This window comes from Mytilus californianus, unplaced genomic scaffold (assembly GCF_021869535.1).
Source record: "Mytilus californianus isolate M0D057914Y unplaced genomic scaffold, xbMytCali1.0.p SCAF_4, whole genome shotgun sequence".
Classification (NCBI taxonomy): domain Eukaryota; kingdom Metazoa; phylum Mollusca; class Bivalvia; order Mytilida; family Mytilidae; genus Mytilus; species Mytilus californianus.
In genome coordinates this window covers 77,647,662-77,667,486 of record NW_026262690.1, presented here as the reverse complement: position 1 = coordinate 77,667,486, position 19,825 = coordinate 77,647,662, and the positions used below count along the sequence as shown (strand labels likewise).

At 30.9% G+C, this 19,825-nt stretch overlaps 1 protein-coding gene across 3 annotated transcripts in view; it reads right to left on the bottom strand.

Moving 5' to 3' along the window:
* LOC127698737 (spermatogenesis-defective protein 39 homolog) overlaps positions 1-19,825 on the bottom strand; it is a 34,776-nt gene that overhangs the window by 4,956 nt on the left and 9,995 nt on the right. Inside the window, exons 2-16 of one of the 3 annotated variants that reach the window (XM_052202381.1) lie at positions 17,513-17,593; positions 16,654-16,774; positions 15,580-15,723; positions 15,266-15,295; positions 13,798-13,914; positions 13,310-13,398; positions 11,058-11,126; positions 9,679-9,771; positions 9,002-9,138; positions 8,368-8,395; positions 6,214-6,287; positions 3,461-3,551; positions 2,106-2,240; positions 1,402-1,443; positions 998-1,087 (exon numbers count right to left, since the gene is read on the bottom strand). In XM_052202381.1, coding sequence (XP_052058341.1) covers positions 998-1,087; positions 1,402-1,443; positions 2,106-2,240; positions 3,461-3,551; positions 6,214-6,287; positions 8,368-8,395; positions 9,002-9,138; positions 9,679-9,771; positions 11,058-11,126; positions 13,310-13,398; positions 13,798-13,914; positions 15,266-15,295; positions 15,580-15,723; positions 16,654-16,774; positions 17,513-17,593 — 1,341 coding nt within the window. The remainder of the gene's footprint in view (positions 1-997; positions 1,088-1,401; positions 1,444-2,105; positions 2,241-3,460; positions 3,552-6,213; positions 6,288-8,367; positions 8,396-9,001; positions 9,139-9,678; positions 9,772-11,057; positions 11,127-13,309; positions 13,399-13,797; positions 13,915-15,265; positions 15,296-15,579; positions 15,724-16,653; positions 16,775-17,512; positions 17,594-19,825) is intronic. The other 2 variants (XM_052202382.1, XM_052202383.1) reach the window with 2 other exon arrangements.

The following is a 19,825-nucleotide window of genomic DNA, read 5'->3' as shown; positions in this document are numbered from 1 at the left end:
CGCGGTTTTATTCTCCAAAATTGGACCATCCAGACGGGGTGCGGACTATAGAGTACAATAAGCAAGAAATACGAGAAAAATTTCAATTTCGCGGGCGAGGTGGTTTGTTTACGTTCCGCCATCTTTGTTATTTATATTGTAGAGGGCGCTCTTATCATTTTTCAAACTAATAATTTTAACTCATCCATATTAATAAGTTATTTCTATTCAATATCAAATTAATACTGATAAATATAAAAACTAAACCTTTCATTACAAATTTCTCGTTTCTTTTCAATGCATTGGTTGAAATAAACTGGTATCTGCTTGATTGACACGATACAAATATAGTGAAAAAGACAACCGTAAACCAGCTTAGAATTTGTAAACTACAAAACGTAATCGGTTATTGTTCGTTTCGTTTTGGTGTTTTATACTGACTAATATGGTTTGTATTAGCTTAAGACCCTTCAAACATTAATGTGATAGATATATTAAAGACTGTTTTACAAAAGGATGGAACTGTTTTACTTTCAAAGTCGTATTATAGTGATATCTGTTATGTACGGATTTCGACTCTCACCGGTTAGATTCTTCTTTTACACGTGCTTTTTAAACTTCCTGTTTAAGCATACACAAGTTTCTAAATTGTTTTTTAAGTGAATTAATCTTATTTTAACAATCATGAAGCGTTCTAGAATCATTTACAAGCAGTTTCAGCTTCTGTTTGATGATGGAAAACAGGTTTTCCCAAGAAAATACTGCAAACGACCGCACAGGATTTGAAATTACTGGAGTTTCATTAGACCTTTTCTAACAGTTACAAAAAGTTTTTTTACCTAAAATTTCGTGGGGAGAAGGGGGTGCGGACTATGTACCAGTGCGAACTATACAAGCCTTTCTAAGGTACATGTATTACCATTATGCAAAATTATCTAAAAAATGGTTCTTGGTTGTAGGGATATTTTGAAAGTCCCTTCCTACCCTCCCACATACATTTTAATGGAATAGCCCTTACCTTTGTTGTTAGTAATTCGTCTACACCGTTCCACTGTTTTAACCTGGCTCTGGCAGATAAAGCTGTCCATACAAATTGCTTATCTGTCAACTAAAATAACAATATTTGGTATGAATTTTCATTAAAGAAATGTGACCAATTAATATTCAAAAATTAAAATAAAATGTAGAAATGAATATGAAAAGAAGGAGCTGTGACATATATGTTGATAAGACAGCTAGAGATAAGTTATATAATTAACATAATTTTAAAGTTGATTTTTTTTAAATTTTAGCTGCCCATCATTCCTTTTTTTACAATTATAAATATTTAAGGAATAGGGAAATAAGAATATTTCCCTTTTTACAATAAGAAGGAATTGCAATAATATAATCTTTCCTTTCCACAAATAATACTTTTTTTACCTGGTGTTGTTTTCTTATTGCTTCTGGACATGCCAAATGATTCTGAAATACATAGAATATTTTTTTTATCAAGCAGAAACTACAAAACAATTCCTTCACAGAAAACTGACTTTCAGCACTGAACTAACAAACTCACATTTCAGAAAAAGATTTGTCTTGTAAGACTTGAACATATTTCAAGTTTCTATAATTCTGAATCAATTCATACTCTTCACAAACTGTTGGTTTTTTTTAATACATGTAATGTGGAAGTTTTTTCTTGGTGATTATCAATTTTTGCTGTTTGTGAAAAACCTTGTTTTTTTTGGTGGGACTTTAAATTCCTAATTTTAAAATTAACCCATCTGGAATCATTTGAAATATGTACTTCTTGAATAATAACAGTTTTACACAAATTAAACGTTGGTTACTTGTTCTCAGATCTTTTAAATAGGTAAATATTCAATTACTCTAAAGTGGTAGAGGTTAAACTTCCAGATTTAAGGTGCAAACCTGTTTGTGAAGTTTTATATTGCATGTTTTTTTTTTAATTCATCCCTACTTCTGATCTTTCTGTTACATATATATATATATATCCAAAACATGAGGGAATATTTTCCTAAATGCAAAATTAGCAAAGATAAACTGCTCACAAAACTTTTTAATTATCTTACTGAAGTTTCCAATGTATTATTTTAACAAAACAAATATTGGCTTTTACTTACCTCCCCTTCCGTGGAATGATAAAAACAGCAATAGTAAAGTGTGGTAACAGCTGACATGTTCAGTATAGAAGCTTTACGTGGATATTGCTTAAACATCATTACCATTCCACTTAATTCTGCTTTCTTATCAGAATCCTGAAATTAAACCATAAACAAGATGTACTGTGAGTTATTGCTCACTGACCATACTCATACTCAATTTTAAATGTGATAAAAAATTCAAAACTGTGCATAAAAAAAATTAGAGATAACAGGCTTAAAATTTTGTATGCCAGACTTGCGTTTCATCATTTTACGGATATAGGACATTAACAGTTATGTATCAATGTGACCAGATTCAAAATTTGTTACAGAACTGTTTATAGTCTGCCATTTTGGCAGGAAATGAACAAATCATCAGTTTTAACTTTCAATCCACTAAAATATTGTGATCATTTATAGTTCAATCAAATCAAAAATTATTTTCAATATAAAAAACAAACAAAATAAACTTTCACTTTATGTCAAAACTAAAGAATGTAATAGTAATGAAAAAAGCAACTATGTACACTAGGATTCACATTAATATGAATTTAAGCGACTGGAAAAAAATATATAATACTGTTAACAGTATATTCTACACCTCTGATCAAGGATGTACTTTACCTAATTGACAAGAAAAACCAAAGTTTTTTCAAAGCTATTTTTCCAAATCTATTTAAATAGTAGATATAGAATATTTAACACAGCAGAAGTATTATCTAGGTTAAACAGTTTTGACATGGGGGGGGGGGTCTCAACATGGGATTTTGGGTACAGTTGTGCAGCTGGGATTTAAAAAACACCACCCATTCATATATTGAATAATTGTGAAATCCCTACCTATACATATATTTATATAAAGAGTTTGGGAAATTCAGTGAAGATCGTTGCACAACAAACTGAAAAATTATGACCCATTGATATATCACAATTGGTCAATTACTACCTATTGATATATTTCCTCTGTAAAATTGCACCCCATTGATATATTTGACATATCAAAAAAGGGACCCATTCCAGCGGCACATATGTATATACCTTCATATAGAAAGAGACCCCCCGTGAGTTTTGATGACCTGCTGACTCCAGTCAGTGACAATATGTCATCCAAGCTACAGCATAAAAGGCAATTGTGCAAATATCTGACAATGTGGAAAGTAACTGCATACTCTAATTATCAAAGCAGGTTTAACTAAACTGATCTAAAAATATTGATAAAAACAGGAGTACATGCATTGAAATGTATAACTTGCTTAATTGGTAATAGCTGAATAATCTGGAATAAATGTCTCTAAATTAAATTAAAATCCACATATAACTTAACACTTATTTACCTCTATTGGTCTTTGTCTTTCTAATAATGCTATGTGTTCCTGTAATAATGGTGTTTCACCTGATAGCTGTGGATTAGCTGAGAAGTGTGCTCTGAAATTTACATCAATATTTACACCAAATTTAGTAGAAGTAACAATTTGAGTAACTGAAAAACAGATTAAATGAATATTATACATTGATCAAGAACCAATGAAAGTAAAGCCAAAAACTCTAGCTACCCCTGTAAGACCGACAAGAAAAGATAATGATTCTCTAAATAGAATATGAGATATAATATCTTAAGCAGCTTAAAGGATCACTTTACCATGCAAAATTAATGTTGAGTTTTTTTTTTTCAGGTGATGGACCATGAAAATGAAGTGAAGGGCAACTGACATATACCACTTTGAACATAAGACAATCGTGTATAATAAATGGATTGTATAGCTCATCTATCTTTAAAAACATTTTTCTTTTTACAAATAGTTAATGCTATCACAGCTGCAAAATAAGCATACACATGTCATGGCCTCAGCAACATTTGCAGTTGAGACAAGGCACAAATTTTGTTCCATCTGATGTGCATTTCTCAATTAACCTTCAAGAAGAACACTCAGAGCTCAAAAATAGTTATAAATAGATCTGCTGAGATATTGAGGGAGTTAAATAATATTGGAAAATATCGCTGTGAAAAGTAAAGTGATAAGCAAATGGTAAATGTAGGAGTATAGTAATATTGTAAGGTTTTGTAAAATTAAAACATTTCTATGAACAATTATCTAAATTATAATAACTTGTGTTATGTAGTTGCAATGACTAAGAAGAAAAAACTGTATTCACTCAATTTTGAAGACTCTAGCTACTTTTTTTTAAAGCTATCGGGGTAATATATACATAGACATTAATTACATACCTTTGAGATGGAAGCCGTCTCATGAAGACCAAGCTTATTGTCTTACATTGTTTTTAATAAGAAATGGAAGGGAAACAGGAGAAGTTTACAACCTTGACCTTGGGATTCAAATCTTTTGTATGACACACCATCTTGTAGTATGATTATGATGATAATGAATTGGTGTTTAAAGTTAAGTAGCAAATATTACATCCATATCGGGATGTGATATGAGTATGAACCCCAGTTTGTACAAGACTAACAAGCTGTACTGTATTTTTAGTGTGCTACTTCTAGTCCCCAGAAAGCCATGCCATCCTACATGGATATATCATTCTGACTTTTACTTTTAAATAAAGTGTGCTTAACTGAAAAGCAGCTAATACCAATTTTCAAGTCTTTGGTCTGACCTGGCAATCGAGGCAAGCATGCTATCGCTAGCATGAGATCACCTTCTGGTTGAAGTCAACATTCATGCCAAAGGTTATTCAAGTATAAAGTGAAGAGGATTTATTAATTTGAAGGGTTAGAAACCTTCAACTAAGTTTGTGACCTTAACCTTTCAACTACAGATTCAAATCTTTTGCACAACATATCTTCTAGTGTCAGTGAACACTTACATATCATCAATTAAATCCAAAGGGTACTCAAAACAACAAACACAGTTTTTGAATATGGACCTGGGAGGCAACTTTCCACTAAGTTTTTAATTTTGACTTTAAAGCCAAAGTAATTTTTGTCTATAGGTACTGACTTTTATGGGTTTTATGATTAATCAAAACCTATGTTAATACTAAATGAATGAAAAATTTCCAAATGTAAAGTCTGGAATTCAAAAACTCACAATTCAGCTATATTCTGGTAACAGTAAAAATTGTGCATCCACAAATTGAATGTTTTCACAGTTATAAATCTAAGCCAACAAATGAAAATCTGGAAGAAATTACCAAATTTGGAAGTACAGGCAACTTTCTTCTAAAGTGTCATAAAATTCCTGTGGAAATTGTGTTACTGTGCATGATATTAGGGAAATATGGGTACAACGAATGTTTAAATGGTCTTACCTAATAATTCTAAGAAAAATATAATTTAAGACATATTCTTTTCTATTTGCATGTATTTAATAGCTACAAAATTAGAGACCAGTTGAATCTTACATTTAATTTTTTTTCTCAGTATATTATGATCATGATTATTATATTTACTTTAACATAGTTAGAGACTGTTTAAACTGAGCATACAGCTGCACATGCACATGGTTGTTTGGAAGGCCAGTATCAAATCTCTTGAGCATTGAGATTCTAATCAGAGAATTAATCGTTTTTATCTTGGAAATACATTTGCCTAAAACATTTCATCTTATTCTTTAAAGATAAATTTAAGAACTAACCTAGTCATGAATCAAAGAATCAGATTTGGAACAAGGAGATAACTTCACAACAATTAATTTCAATTTAATGACTAATTTTGCATAGTAATGACTTTTCCCTATAAAATCTATATAAACTGAAATTCTAAAATTACATTTTTCAAAAAAAAAATAAATGCAATAATCCTTTTTTTTTTTAAATCTAATTTTCAATATTTTTATAGATTATTAAAGGTTCTAAAAATGAAAGTTAGTTTCTCGGCTATAATCTCATTGAATCAATGGTTATAGCTCTGAAATAAATGCAGCTGAGAAACTTCCTAGAGTTTGAATGACCATAAATCATAAAAACAGCCACATTTTGAATTCTTATTTGAATAAAGTTTTTATAACTACTGATAGAACAAAAAGTTATACTCTTGCTATTAGTATATATACAAAAGACATACACTATTCATTTGTATATATATAATAACAGTTTAAAATCATTATGGGAAGAACAATATACTCACCTTAGACACATATCCAATGATTTCAGTTTAGCACCTGCATCACTTATAGAAACTGCTTGCTTATATTTCAACATCTGTTAATTATAAGGAAATGATACAATTGTTTACAAATTTGAACAAAATAAAAGAACAACAAATCAATTCTTTTCCTTATTTATAAACCAGAACTTAATATTGTGATGGAATGAAAATAAGTCAACAAGTTGCTTTGTGTTTTTCAAAAGTTCAACAATCACTGAAACATTAATTCTTTTAAGTAATAAAACTACCATGAATTGTGTAGAGTTCAGATTTTCAGAATGTTACACCTATAAGATTTTCTGTATATGCCATTGAAACAAATCTCTATCTTTTCAGGTCAATTTATTTTTTAACGAGAATGAAATGTTCCTTTTTATGAAGATTCCATAAATTACAGCTAAGCCAGGGGTTGCTCTGGCTCCAAAAAATTGCCAGCTGCTATATTTTGTCGCCAGTTTTGAAAAATTGGAGCCAACTTTAGAGCCAGCTAGTCTTGATTTCCTCTACCAAATTTGAAACCATGTTCAATTTAAATTTCTTATGCACTGTACTAAGGTAGTTATTGCATAGTGTTAAATACATCAGAAAAACATTAAAAAATAAAGAATAGAAAAAAATGGGCAATTAAATGAAGAAATGAGAATAATGGGTATTTAAATATACAGAATAGTGAAAATTTGTAAAAAAAATAAAGAATACAGAAAATGATGACCCAAACACCCTACCCATCCTGCTATCAAGACCCTCTTAACTTTGCCCATAACTCAAAAGACCTCCTAAACCTATAAGTCCTAAAGTCAGAAGTATATCTCAATACTAGGAAAAAATAAAATTGAGTTATCTTTCATTCTTCGGGTGCTCCTTCAGAGGAGGATTATACACAGAACTCAGTAGAAGTGAATACAATCAGGCTATTTCTCGAATCATATCTTTCACGGGAAAAGATCGTCAATTTTGCACGCCTTTATGACATCATTTACTAAACAGAAGGCGCGCCTGTATCCCTGCACTATTAAAGTTTCAAGCACTTTCAGAATCGTCATTCTGCAGGGTAGTCTAGAAATAATTTATGTTCCGTAAGAACATAATCTTAATTCCTGTATGACTGAAGGGAGTGGGACCAACTTATTAGATTTTAATTTCCCAAATATTTTGTGCAGAATGAGATCAAACTTTTCCACCTGTTCGCTCAACATGTGTTGGAAGTGATGATGCCTACATTTTGGTCACTTGGTGATGGAAGTCAAATGACAGATCCAACTAACTACCCTATCCCGGAACTGGCGTACAGTGGCCGGTTTTGTAAAAAATTACATCTGAATTTACCATTTTTTACAGAATACAAGTAAAACTAGGTTTTTTAACAAGTTTATTATGGTTTTTATCTTTCTGTCAATTACATTTTCATTGTGAAACTATGGTAAACGTTTCAAATTGTGTTGCAGTATGAAAATGTCTTCAATATGAAATGACAATGCCATGACACCTGTTGTAACCATAGATTAGCTTGGGGTCATAAACAAAGTCATAAACTTGCTGCCAAGTAAAATATCGTACAATTTTTTTTTTTGCTTTAACCAATTTAAATGATGATGGATAATATTACAGTTCCACTCAGAAATGAAAATTTCGGCGCCAAAAATATTGCCAGCAGCCATACTTTGTCGTCAGATGAAATAAAAAATTGCAATTTGCGACATTGGCAAAGCCCAGCGCTTTCCCTGTAAGCCCATTATTAAAACCAATGACTGATGGCTTTTGCTTAATTCTAAAGGAAAGAGGTTGATGAAATAGTTTTCTAGTTGATTTTGCAAAGAATAATAGCACAAGATCTTATTTTCTTAAAAATTCATTGCCAAACAGTATTCATTGAACAAATTGTATATACAGTTGGGTGTCATGAAAATCCCCCCCCCCCCTCCCCCTCAATTTAAAAAAAAGGGAAAATAAAATATTGGAGAAATTGTTCTTTGCTATAAATCCGATATTTTTTTTATCTGAAACATTCAATGTATGGCTGGGTATTCAAGAATTTCCAATTATGATGACCTCTAAAAACATTTATCTGACCTTCTTTAATTGATTGTTTACTAGAATCACTTTATAAACAAGAGTTTAAAATATCATACATACTGCTGCTTCTTCATTCCTCCCTAACATCCTGCAATAACAAATATTTGTATAGCTCTGTTTACTACCCTTTTGTTGCTATATTGGAGGTCTATGTGCACAAAATTCCTTCATAAATCAGCCATTTTTAACTTGCTGTACCGATGCCTGAAGAGTTGTGGATAATTTCTTTGTTCATACACAAAAATGAAAATGGTGGTACACCATTGGTTAGATATCAATTATTTAGGATGTTGATGAGCAATCACATTGTTTTATCTTATGTTTTTGAAAATATCACCCACACGTAATAAGATTCTGAAACAGTAAATTGCTTCAATGCAGTAAAGTAAAATGATCAGCAGTCTTATAATCAAACAACTAACTCTTTGATAATTTCAATAATATAATTAGTTTGTGTGAATATGTCTTTTTTTTTCACTTCTGACATATTTTTTATCCAACTTGCTTATGAGATTGGAATATTTTAACTTTGAACATTCAACAAAGAAATTATTGACAGATGACTGCACAAATGTCCATCAGCAAATATTACATATATATTCAACCCTCATGTCTACTAGAATGACACACTGTTTGATTTTGTACTTGTGTTCACTGTGGTTTGTTTCATATAAGGTTCCACCATTTTACTTACCCAAGTAGATCCTCTAATTCTTTCAAGTCATAATGAGCTTTCATATAACTGATCAAATGATTAGCTGCTACAGGCCTTCTCTGTAACTCTAGATTAAATATGGAGGGCTTTATTGTTTTCTTTATAAACAGGATGATCTGAAATGAACAATGTAATATAGGTTAAAATATTTTATATTTCTATATGTTGAAGGAAATATAATAAAAGATTTATTATGATGGTAGATACCATTTCATACAAGTTTACCCATCCAACCCCTCCACATGGCATACGATTCAATTTAAAACTAAAATTACTCCAGCAAATAACTATCAGTTTATAGGTTATAGGTCTTTAATAGAATAATGTTTCAGTTGCATTTGAACAATTTTACAGTTGCAGTTGTTAGTTTTATGATTTTGAGGACTGTTAAATTGAGACTGTTGTTGGCAAGTATTCAAAGGAAATACACTTGTTTTAATCTTAATACATGACATCTTTTATTCAAATCAACAACTTTCAAGCTAGCAGAAACCTCTGCAATATTAAGCATAAGATCAGGAAAGGAATGACCTTAATTTTATTCCCTAACAATTAACAATGTATGAATTCTTGATCCTAAAATATATTTTTTTTGTAAAATCAGTTTGTTTATTGTGATTTCCAAATATTTTGATCTGATGTATGTTTATACTCACTGCTGTAATAGCATTCCCATCATGAAGTTTTATAGCTCTATCTAAAAGTGCAAATTTGTCGTCCTTTGACTTGTACATCTCTAGACTGTATTGCTATAAAACATTGTGTAAAAAAATAAAATTCTGATCACTGAGTTGTAAATGGTATTATATAGAAAGTAGAACATCAGTGATCTTACTATATACATTATATAATGCCAGAAGAATAATGATATAAACAAGAGGCTCTCAAGAGCCTGAATCGCTCACCTGTAATTTTTTGCTTAAATCTTTCATCAATGATTATTTTTGCTTTTCAATATATATTAATGAATGGCTTAAAACTTCCATTGAAATGTTCTTTGTATCTGTCATATTTTCTTCAAAATCAAAGAAATGCATTTTACCCCTATGTTTCATTTTAGCCATAGTGGCTATGTTTCTTGACGTACAAGAAAATAAAATACAAAATTAATACTAGATACTCTGAAACTCATTCAGCCCAAGTTTAGCTGAAATTGATTCAGCAGTTTCAAAGGAGAAGATTTTTAAAAGTAAGCAAACTAAATGAACAAATTGTGAAAAATTGACTTTCAAGGGCAATAACTCCTTAAGGGGACAAATGACAATTTTGGTCATATTAACTTATTTGTAGATCTTACTTTGCTGAACATTTTTGCTGTTTACAGTTTATCTTTATCATTAATAATATTCAAGATAATAACCAAAATCTGCAAAATTTCCTTAAAATTACCAATTAAATGGCAGCAATCCAACAATGAGTTGTTAGATTCATCTGAAAATTTCAGGGCTGACAGAGCTTGGCCTAATGAACACCTTAACCCCCATGTCAGATTTGCTCTAAATGCTTTGGTTTTTGAGATATAAGCCAAAAACTGCATTTTACCCCTATGTTCTATTTTTAGCCATGGCGGCCATGTTATTTGACGAAACAGTAAATAAAACAAAAACTTTATTCTAGATACCCTAAGCATCATTCAGATTTAATTTGGTTGGAATTGGTTCAGTAGTTTCAGAGGAGAAGATGTTTGAAATAGTATACACCAGACGGACGACGAAGGACGCCAAGTGATGGCAAGTGATGGCAAAGATAAAAAGGAGGGTCAGTTTAAAAAAAAAATTTGACCACATATTCATGTATCTGTCCAAAGTAAGGTATCACATCATTGGTTTTCTTTTGTTACAACCAAACATTTTTTTTTTTTTTTTCATTTTGGAAATCGGTTTTGATGGCAGATCTTTAAAAGAATCTGTTAAATTAATTCAAATGTTGTTGAGATTCAGGAAAATTTAGACGGTGACATTTTGAATAGACACCTGTGTATTGTTGAAGGTCATATGATGACCTCTAGAGCTTCTAAAGCTTTTTTGCATCATACCTCTCCATTTATAATTCTCTGTACTGTATCATCAACAGGAACCTTACTGCCTCCACTAGCCTTGGCTCTCTGAAAATCAAACAATAAATCTGTAAGACTAATTTTTATTATTACCTAATTTGGACATGTATAATCCTCAGCTTTTTACTCTAAAATTCAAACTGCTAGGCAGGGGTACAGATTATGCATTTATGCAGTGGCACAAATGTACACACAAGCAAAAACATGTTGATTCCACAATGTTGTTAACATATGCAGCCATGTTTTTTTATAAAGAAGAGAACTCTATAATTTCTTTTCAAATTCTTAAACCATTTGCTTAATTAATAAACAGTAATTATGAAATTCAATTATTTGATATTTATCAGTAAATACTTGATTTTAGTCAAAGTTTCTTTAAATTCCATGAAGGTTGTATAAAGTAATGTCTTTAGACACTATGCCCATTTGCTCTACCATGTTCAGTAAAACATCAAATCTGGATCAAAATCGTAATTTGGAATATAATTTTAAAAGTTTACATTAAAATGAACATGTGTAATAAGTTTATAGTTATTTTGACCACAACTTCATCGTAAACCATCTTTACCAAAAACATTAACATGATAGAGGATGGAAAACTAACAGACAAACTGCTTTGATACGATAACTGCCCTTGAATTTTTACTAGATAACATTTTTGTTTGCTATGGAGATTCCGTATATCGTCAGGTTATCGGAATTCCCATGGGGACTAACTGTGCACCACTTAATGCGGACCTGTTTCTGTACTGTTATGAGTTACAATTTATGACTAAAATCAGCAAAGACCCATCGAAACAACATCTGATTCAAAAATTTAATAACACTTTTAGATATTTAGATGATATATTGGCTCTCAATAATGACGACTTCAGTATGTACACTAAAGAGATTTATCCTGCCGAACTGACTTTAAATAAAGCTAATACTAACAATGAACACTGCCCTTTCCTGGATCTTGATATCTATATCTTTAACGGGAAGCTTAATACCAAAATTTATGATAAAAGAGATGATTTATCATTTCCTATTGTTAATTATTCATTTTTAGATGATGACGTTCCTTTGTCACTATCTTATGGTGTTTATATATCTCAACTTGTTCGATTCGCTCAGGTATGTAACAATGTATTTGATTTCAATGAAAGAAATCTCTTTATTACTGAAAAATTATTACACCCTGGTTTTCGATATCACAAACTAGTCAAAACATTTACTAAATTTTATCATCAGTACAAGGACATCATTCGTAAATATAAATCAACATGCAGACATCTTATACGTTCAGGTATTTCACATCCAATATTTTATGGTAATATTCTTTACAAAGCACAAAAATGTTGGCATTCACCTCAAAAGCTAACCAAACCTTTAAACAGACTTATTCGGAAAGGATATAGTTATGATACCGATGTCAAGTCATTAAGGATTGCATATTTTGGTATTAATATTGATTCACTCATAGGGTCTTTGCATCGGAAATAAACACATTTATTCTAAAACCAGTTATTGGCATGATACGGGTTATGTTCTCCTCATATATTTTATGATGGTATGATACTAAACCCCTTACGGGAGGGATTGTACTTGATTTTCATATGATGAAGACATAATCTTTCAATCAGTTTAATTGAGGTCTGGAGCTGGCATGTCAGTAACTGCTAGTAGTCCTTTGTTCATTTATGTATCATTGTCATTTTGCTTAAGTTTCTTTTGTTACCTATTCTGACATTGGACTCAGACTTCTTTTGAACTGAGTTTTACTGTGCGTATTGCTATGTGTTTCTTTATTCTACATTGGCTAGAGGTATAGGGGTAGGGTTGAGATCTCACAAAACATGTTTAACCCCGCCGCATTTTTGCGCCTGTCCCAAGTCAGGAGCCTCTGGCCTTTGTTAGTCTTGTATGTTTTTTTAATTTTAGTTCATTTATATGTTTTGAAGTTTAGTGTGACGTCCATTTTCACTGAACTAGTACACAATTTTATTTAGGGGCCAACTGAGGACCACCTCGGGGTGCGGGATTTTCTCGCTGCTTTGAAGACCCATTGGTGGCCTTCGGCTGTTGTCTGCTCTTTGGTCGGGTTGTTGTCTCTTTGACATATTCCCCATTTCCATTCTCAATTTTAAACAGACACAGAGACCAGAAAACTATCCAATGTTGGGAATAACTATAATTTCAATTCAAAGCCTGTATATTTAACATCTATTTGGGACATACTCCATACTTACATCAAATGCTCGTTCTAAAAACTGAATCTGTTCCACCAATTTCTTTGGATCATTTGTTTGTGGAGTTTTCGGTTGGTAGGATGTAACAACTATGTAATAAAAAGAATGAAAAAAAATTCAATAATTACAAATGTTTTAATGTGTTTCTACTGAATATTTTTACCACATTCCTGTAGACAATGACTCTGTAAGGGTGAATTTCCTAATTAAGAGTATCTATAGTATCCCATAACAACAATATTTTATCATCACAACACAATCCTGACACAAAACATGGTTGGTAGTCATCATCTCTTTACATCATGGGTAATCCATTTAGCCTATATGAATACAAGGGGAGCCATTACATATTACTCAACCCCTTTTAAAAACTCTCTAATTTTTGTTCCAGTGTTACTGTTTCACTGATGTACTGATGTACGCCCGAAATCTGTTTTATTGATATCTACAAAACTATTGGATGGTATCTGGTAACCATAGTAACTTACCATCATGAATTGATTGATTATTTAAGGAGGTATTAGAAGAACTGGTAGATAGTTTCTCGTGTGATTTGCTGTACAACATTGACCCAGAATCTGGCTGAAATGACACATTTCCTGCACCTAGAAAAAAACGGAAACTGTCAATGATTCTTTCTTATCATAAATAAAATACCCAAATAGGTTAAATTTCAATTTTTAAACAATTTATAAGTATATTTTGAGAGTAATTTCTGCTTTAATCATGTTAATAACAAAATTTTCAATTCAAGTTACATTTTAAAACAATACTGATATTTTTTAAAAAGTTGTCTTGCTCATCAAACATAAATCTTCTAACTTGAAAACTATTAAACATTGGATATATATATTCTGATTACATTTTAAATGTATATTCAAGCTGTGTTATATCATCCATGTTACATTGTATATACAATATGTCAATGAAGTATGTTAATGAAATACAATAATTGAAAAGCTTTGACATGATATGGATATGGATATGGATATGGATATGGATATGGATATGGATATGGATATGGATATGGATATGGATATGGATATGGATATGGATATGGATATGGATATGGATATGGATATGGATATGGATGTTGTATGCTGTAGGCAACCAGGAAGGAATTCTCTTATGGCTAAAACCATTCATGTATTAAATGGTTTTTGTACAAGTTTTCAAATCTGTTCAGCTATTTCTCCATTTTACCAAAAAATAATATCAAACATTGCAAGCTGTGCAAATCTGACACTTGAAATTTAGGCTTAAAGGTAAAATTTACTACTTCAAACTGTTTCACAAAAAATTACACAACAGTTTTGATCTCAATATTTAACATTTTTTTGAAAAAAAGATTCTTTTACTGTCAAGATGGTATTGAAGTCTTACAAGAAAAGTGGTATGCACATGAATGATTTTTGCATTAACTACCTTAAATGATAAATATAAATAGATTTATGATTTGTTAAAAAACAATTTTCAAGGATTTCAAGGTAAAAAGATTTCCTACTTGCTTGCATGAAAAAATTTTCAACCAAAGAAATCTAGTTTCCAAGATAGTACAAATTTTCCTAAATTTATGAATATTGATGCCACAATAATAAATGAATCCTTAGTACTTCAAGGCTATGATTACATAATATGCTTTTCATTTATTTTTCCCTCCAGTTCTGGGTCTGGACTCCTGACAGCTGACAGAAACTAAGAAAAAGCTTGATAAAATCTTTGCTGTATTTTGTCAAGTAAGCTCACAAAGTTTAAAAGGTCATTTAAAGCAAAAATGTTAAACAATACATAAAAGCTGCCTATTTCAATGGAATCATAATTTTTTTTCAAACCTCCAATACATCACAAAATGAAACAACACAAATTAACATAAGCTTGCAATGATAACATGAAGAATCATATATATAAATGAACAAAATTGTTATATGAAAAGGGAGCATGCAAGGATGTTCATACTTTCAATTTTAGTGCTTTGATCTTGTGCTTCTGGAAAATCAATATGGAGGTTAGTATGCAAACACAAACAATGACATTTTTTTTTAGAGAGCGTTATGAACATGAAAAAAATTGGTTTAATTTCATAGATTCTTATGCCAAAATAATATAGCACGTTTACAGTTTTCTTTTCACTTAATTTGCTATATAGTACTCACAAAATCTGAAGAAAATAATAGTGTTGATGCTAACAAACATTGCATTACAGCAAAATTTAAATTTGTGAAATATGGTGAATCACAGAAAGCTTCACATGTGTCTGGAGGAAAACTCACCAATGGTAAAACTTTGGGATCTTGTGTGTGTCATCTGTTGAATAGGATGTAGCCTCTCTCTGGATTTGTCATGTGAAAGGGATGATTTTATTGGCTGATGCATTGGGGAAGGTGAAACAGTGGTTGGTTGTGGTGTTCTTGAGGCTTTTGATAAATGAAAGCATATATTGGTATGAAACTAAAACAATATAGCATTGAACATGCTTTATTTTCACAATACTATAGTGTAATTGAATATAACTATGCAGACTTTGATACACATGCATCGTAACAATTTGTCAAATAAAGGCCAAAATAATAAAGTATGCTCTGTTCAAATTGGATTCTAACAATTAACAAAAGAAACCATTTTTCTGGCAGTCCAAAGTACTTAACATGTTAATGAATAAAGTTTACTTTTAATACTGTAAAGACAATTTTAGTAGTTTTCTTGTTTGCTGATGTTGTTCAGCACTACATATGTAAATCTAGTTGGTCAAACATAAAAGTATCTTTATCTTTTTGTAACCAAAATAAGCTGATGAATTGCACCCAAAAAAATTTGTTATAACATTTGTTAATTAATTTCTCGTCATAGTTTGCTCCGTAGATAGGACAATCATGTACTTTATTATTTAATGCATATATTTGTACTACAATTTCATAGTCAAGACTCACATGCACACATGCAAACAATCAAATCAAAGATACGTAAATAATCCACAAATATAGAAAATAAATAACAATAACTCTACTATAATCTGGATTTATACTTCCTACAAGTATTGTAAAATATATCATGCATATCCTTCAACTCAAATTTCATGTTTTTATTTCTTTTATCCTACCATTTTTTATGAAAAAAAGAATACTGCTCCCTGTTCTAGAGCATCTGAATTAAGTAACTAGCTAGCAACAGTTAACTTGAATAACAAAAATCTATTTGTAAGATCTTCTCAAATTGTATTACCATCAAATTATTTATTCAGAACAGATTATACTGATTATTCATACAGAAATTTTGTAGACCTGGTAAATTAAAAAAATTTTTTTTTTACACACTTCAAGAAAAACTTAATCTGAGAATAGTATCACCTGTATCTGCAGAGGGGGTCCCGTCCCAGTTAATGGTATCAGTTGCATCATCATCATCCTCATCAAATGATCGCAGTAACCGCTTTGACTTCCGTAATTCATCTGCTGTCTCTACAGATACCTGTTGACAAACAGTATGTAAAATATAAGTGGACATAAATAGGGAAAAAGGTATTGAATATGGTAAATGTATTAATATCGTCTTTATTGAATAATTCCTGCCAAGCTCTTTTATTTATTCATATTTTGCAACAGAATCCTACACAAAAATGTTCCATACTTGAATTGTTAATTGTTTAGTGATCAAGTTATATAAACACTTTACAATAACTTTCTCTTTGTTAAAGGAAGCTTAATGGATCCTAGGTTTTGAATGACACAATTTGAGCAAGAATTAATTCCCTTTTGTCGCAATGTTGGAGGTCTATGTGTAGAAGTTCCTTCATAAATCAGGCAAATTCAACTTGTTCTACTGACCAATAGACTGTAGAAAAAGTTGTTTTCTGAATAATTTTAATTTCTTTTAACTTTGCTTGATCCATTGCAACAATCTAGTAAAGATCCCTTATCCTAATTGTTTATACCACATGTTTCATTTTGGTTAGTCAAACACGAAAATCAACTATTTACCCCTTCAAAATGCTGTCCAAGGGAAGTAACTCAAACTCATATTGCACCATATAAAAACCTATCTATAGGTAACTTTGGAAGTCCAGAATTGCATGTATTCTCACAAAATTTTGATTCATAATCATAAAATTTAAAATTACAAAAATATTCTTTGCATTGAATGAAAATAGGAAAACTTTATGTCAGCCACTAAGTTTTGTTATGTATTATGTATAGACATGTATCTTACTGTATCATCAAACAGGTTGAATCCTTTGTTTTTCTTTGCTGATGCCCTAGACGTATCCCAATACTCATCTTCTACAGAACTCTGAAAAAACAAAATTAAGGTGACCATAAGTTAATGGGTCCTTGATGCTCTTCACTTCATACTTTATTTGGCTTTTTTAATTTCTTTATTTGAGCGTCGCTGATGAGTCATTTGTAGAAAAGAAACGTGTGCCTGGCATACAAAATTTTAATCCTGGTATCTATGATGAGTCTATTTAATTCTTTACACTACATAATCACTTTGACATAGTTTATATAAATGCATTACTTTTCTGGACTTATTGCAAAACTATTTTTGTTTGTAAAAATGTATATACATCAAATATGGTGTATCCCAGTGCATGAAATCTAAATACACAATTCCTACTATTGGCCAATTTTTTTTAATTCATATTAATCAATTATGACCTAATTAGTACATGAAATATACATACACAAATGTACACAATTTCAAATGATGTGGTCTTCTAATCTTGTTTTTCTAGGTCTGATATTGTATTATAAATAAAATTTCTTTTTTTCCCGAGATTTACAAAAATGTTCTTACATGTTCAATAAAACAATAAATAACTTAAATTAATCATAGTGATAGATTTCACTGGTGGAAAAATTGGAAGTGTTGTGCTATAATTTCGAACCATATTTCAGTCATCCCTTAAGATATGAAGATGAAAATTAAATAAAATAAATCATAAAAAATATACATGATAATTAAATGTCACATTCAGAAAGATAATTTTTTTTCAGTAGATAACTAGTGTTGAATGTGTGTCAATGTCAGTACATCACTCAAATAGCATAACAATTTATGTCAAATTGTAATTTGATATTTTTATCCAATCATGTTCACAGCTTTAGGTGCTAACAGTTTTTCAAACAAAAGTAATTACCAAATAAATATTCTCCTTAAAAAATTGGGAATTTCATTGTTCCTTGTAGTTCCTATATTTAAAAGGATGGGAATAATTACTGTCAAAGTAATCCATTCAATATTTATTACTGTGGATTCATTAATATTCGTGGGATAGTGATACCAATTTTCATGGATTTCCTGGTTAAAGGTAAACCACAAATTTAGATGTTCAACAAAGTGCCAATTACCTCTAGGCTTGAATACAGACTTTAGCAAAACCATGAAATCAAATATCCACGAAAATACAATTTTTCCTCAATCCAAACAATTGGTATCCAAGAAAATAAATTAAACCATAGTTCTTGAAGGATTTTTTTGTAATCTATTTATACTTTTATGACAGTTTTTTTATGTAATCAATTACTTGACATTAGGTAGGATTTCGCATTTTTGCGCCTGTCCCAAGTCAGGAGCCACTGGCCTTTGTTAGTCTTGTATGTTTTTTAATTCTAGTTCATTTATAATTATATGTTTCGGAGTTTAGTGTGACGTCCATTTTCTCTGAACTAGTACACATTTTTGTTTAGGGGCCAGCTGAAGCCTGCCTCCGGGTGTGGGATTTTCTCGCTGTGTTGAAGACCCATTGGTGGTCTTGGGCTGTTTTCTGCTCTTTGGTCGAGTTGTTGTCTCTTTGACACATTACCCATTTCCATTCTCAATTTTATTCCTACTTCAACAATTATTCTATGAAAAAGGACCTTAACAGGAACAATCTTCACTTTAATACAGGAAAACTTTTGCTGTCATTTCAAAATACAAATGTAATGATACTCAGATTTCTCATTAAGAGAAGTTCATGAGTTCTGGACTCATCATTTTCAAAACTGGTAAGACAAAATATGCATCAATATTGTAAAATGCAAACCTGCCAACTTTCCCACTTTTTGGGGATATCCCCCATGAGAGGTGTTGACCTGACCCTTAAAAGAGGGACGAAAGATACAAGAGGGACAGTCAAACTCATAGATGGAAAACAAACTGACAACTCTATGGCCAAAAATAAAAAGACAAACAGACAAATAATAGTACAGATGACATAAAATACTCAATTATTTAGACTAAATACTTTTAAAAAGGCATTCAGAGGAGTAAAATATACATTTAAACACATGTATACTCATTCAAAACCATACATGTTCTTATTAAGTACACTGATAACATGTAAAGGTAAAAATGTATGCAGTAGGTCCACTTGTGCTTAAAATCGCCAATGGAGGTTTCAAAAAGTTGCCAGGCATGAAAATGAAAATACAGTTCACTACAATTATTTAATGAAAGGACTTCTTAAAATCATAAAAAAAAAGGAGTATCTTATAATTGTATTGTTATCGAAATTATTGAATCAATGCATGCATATAT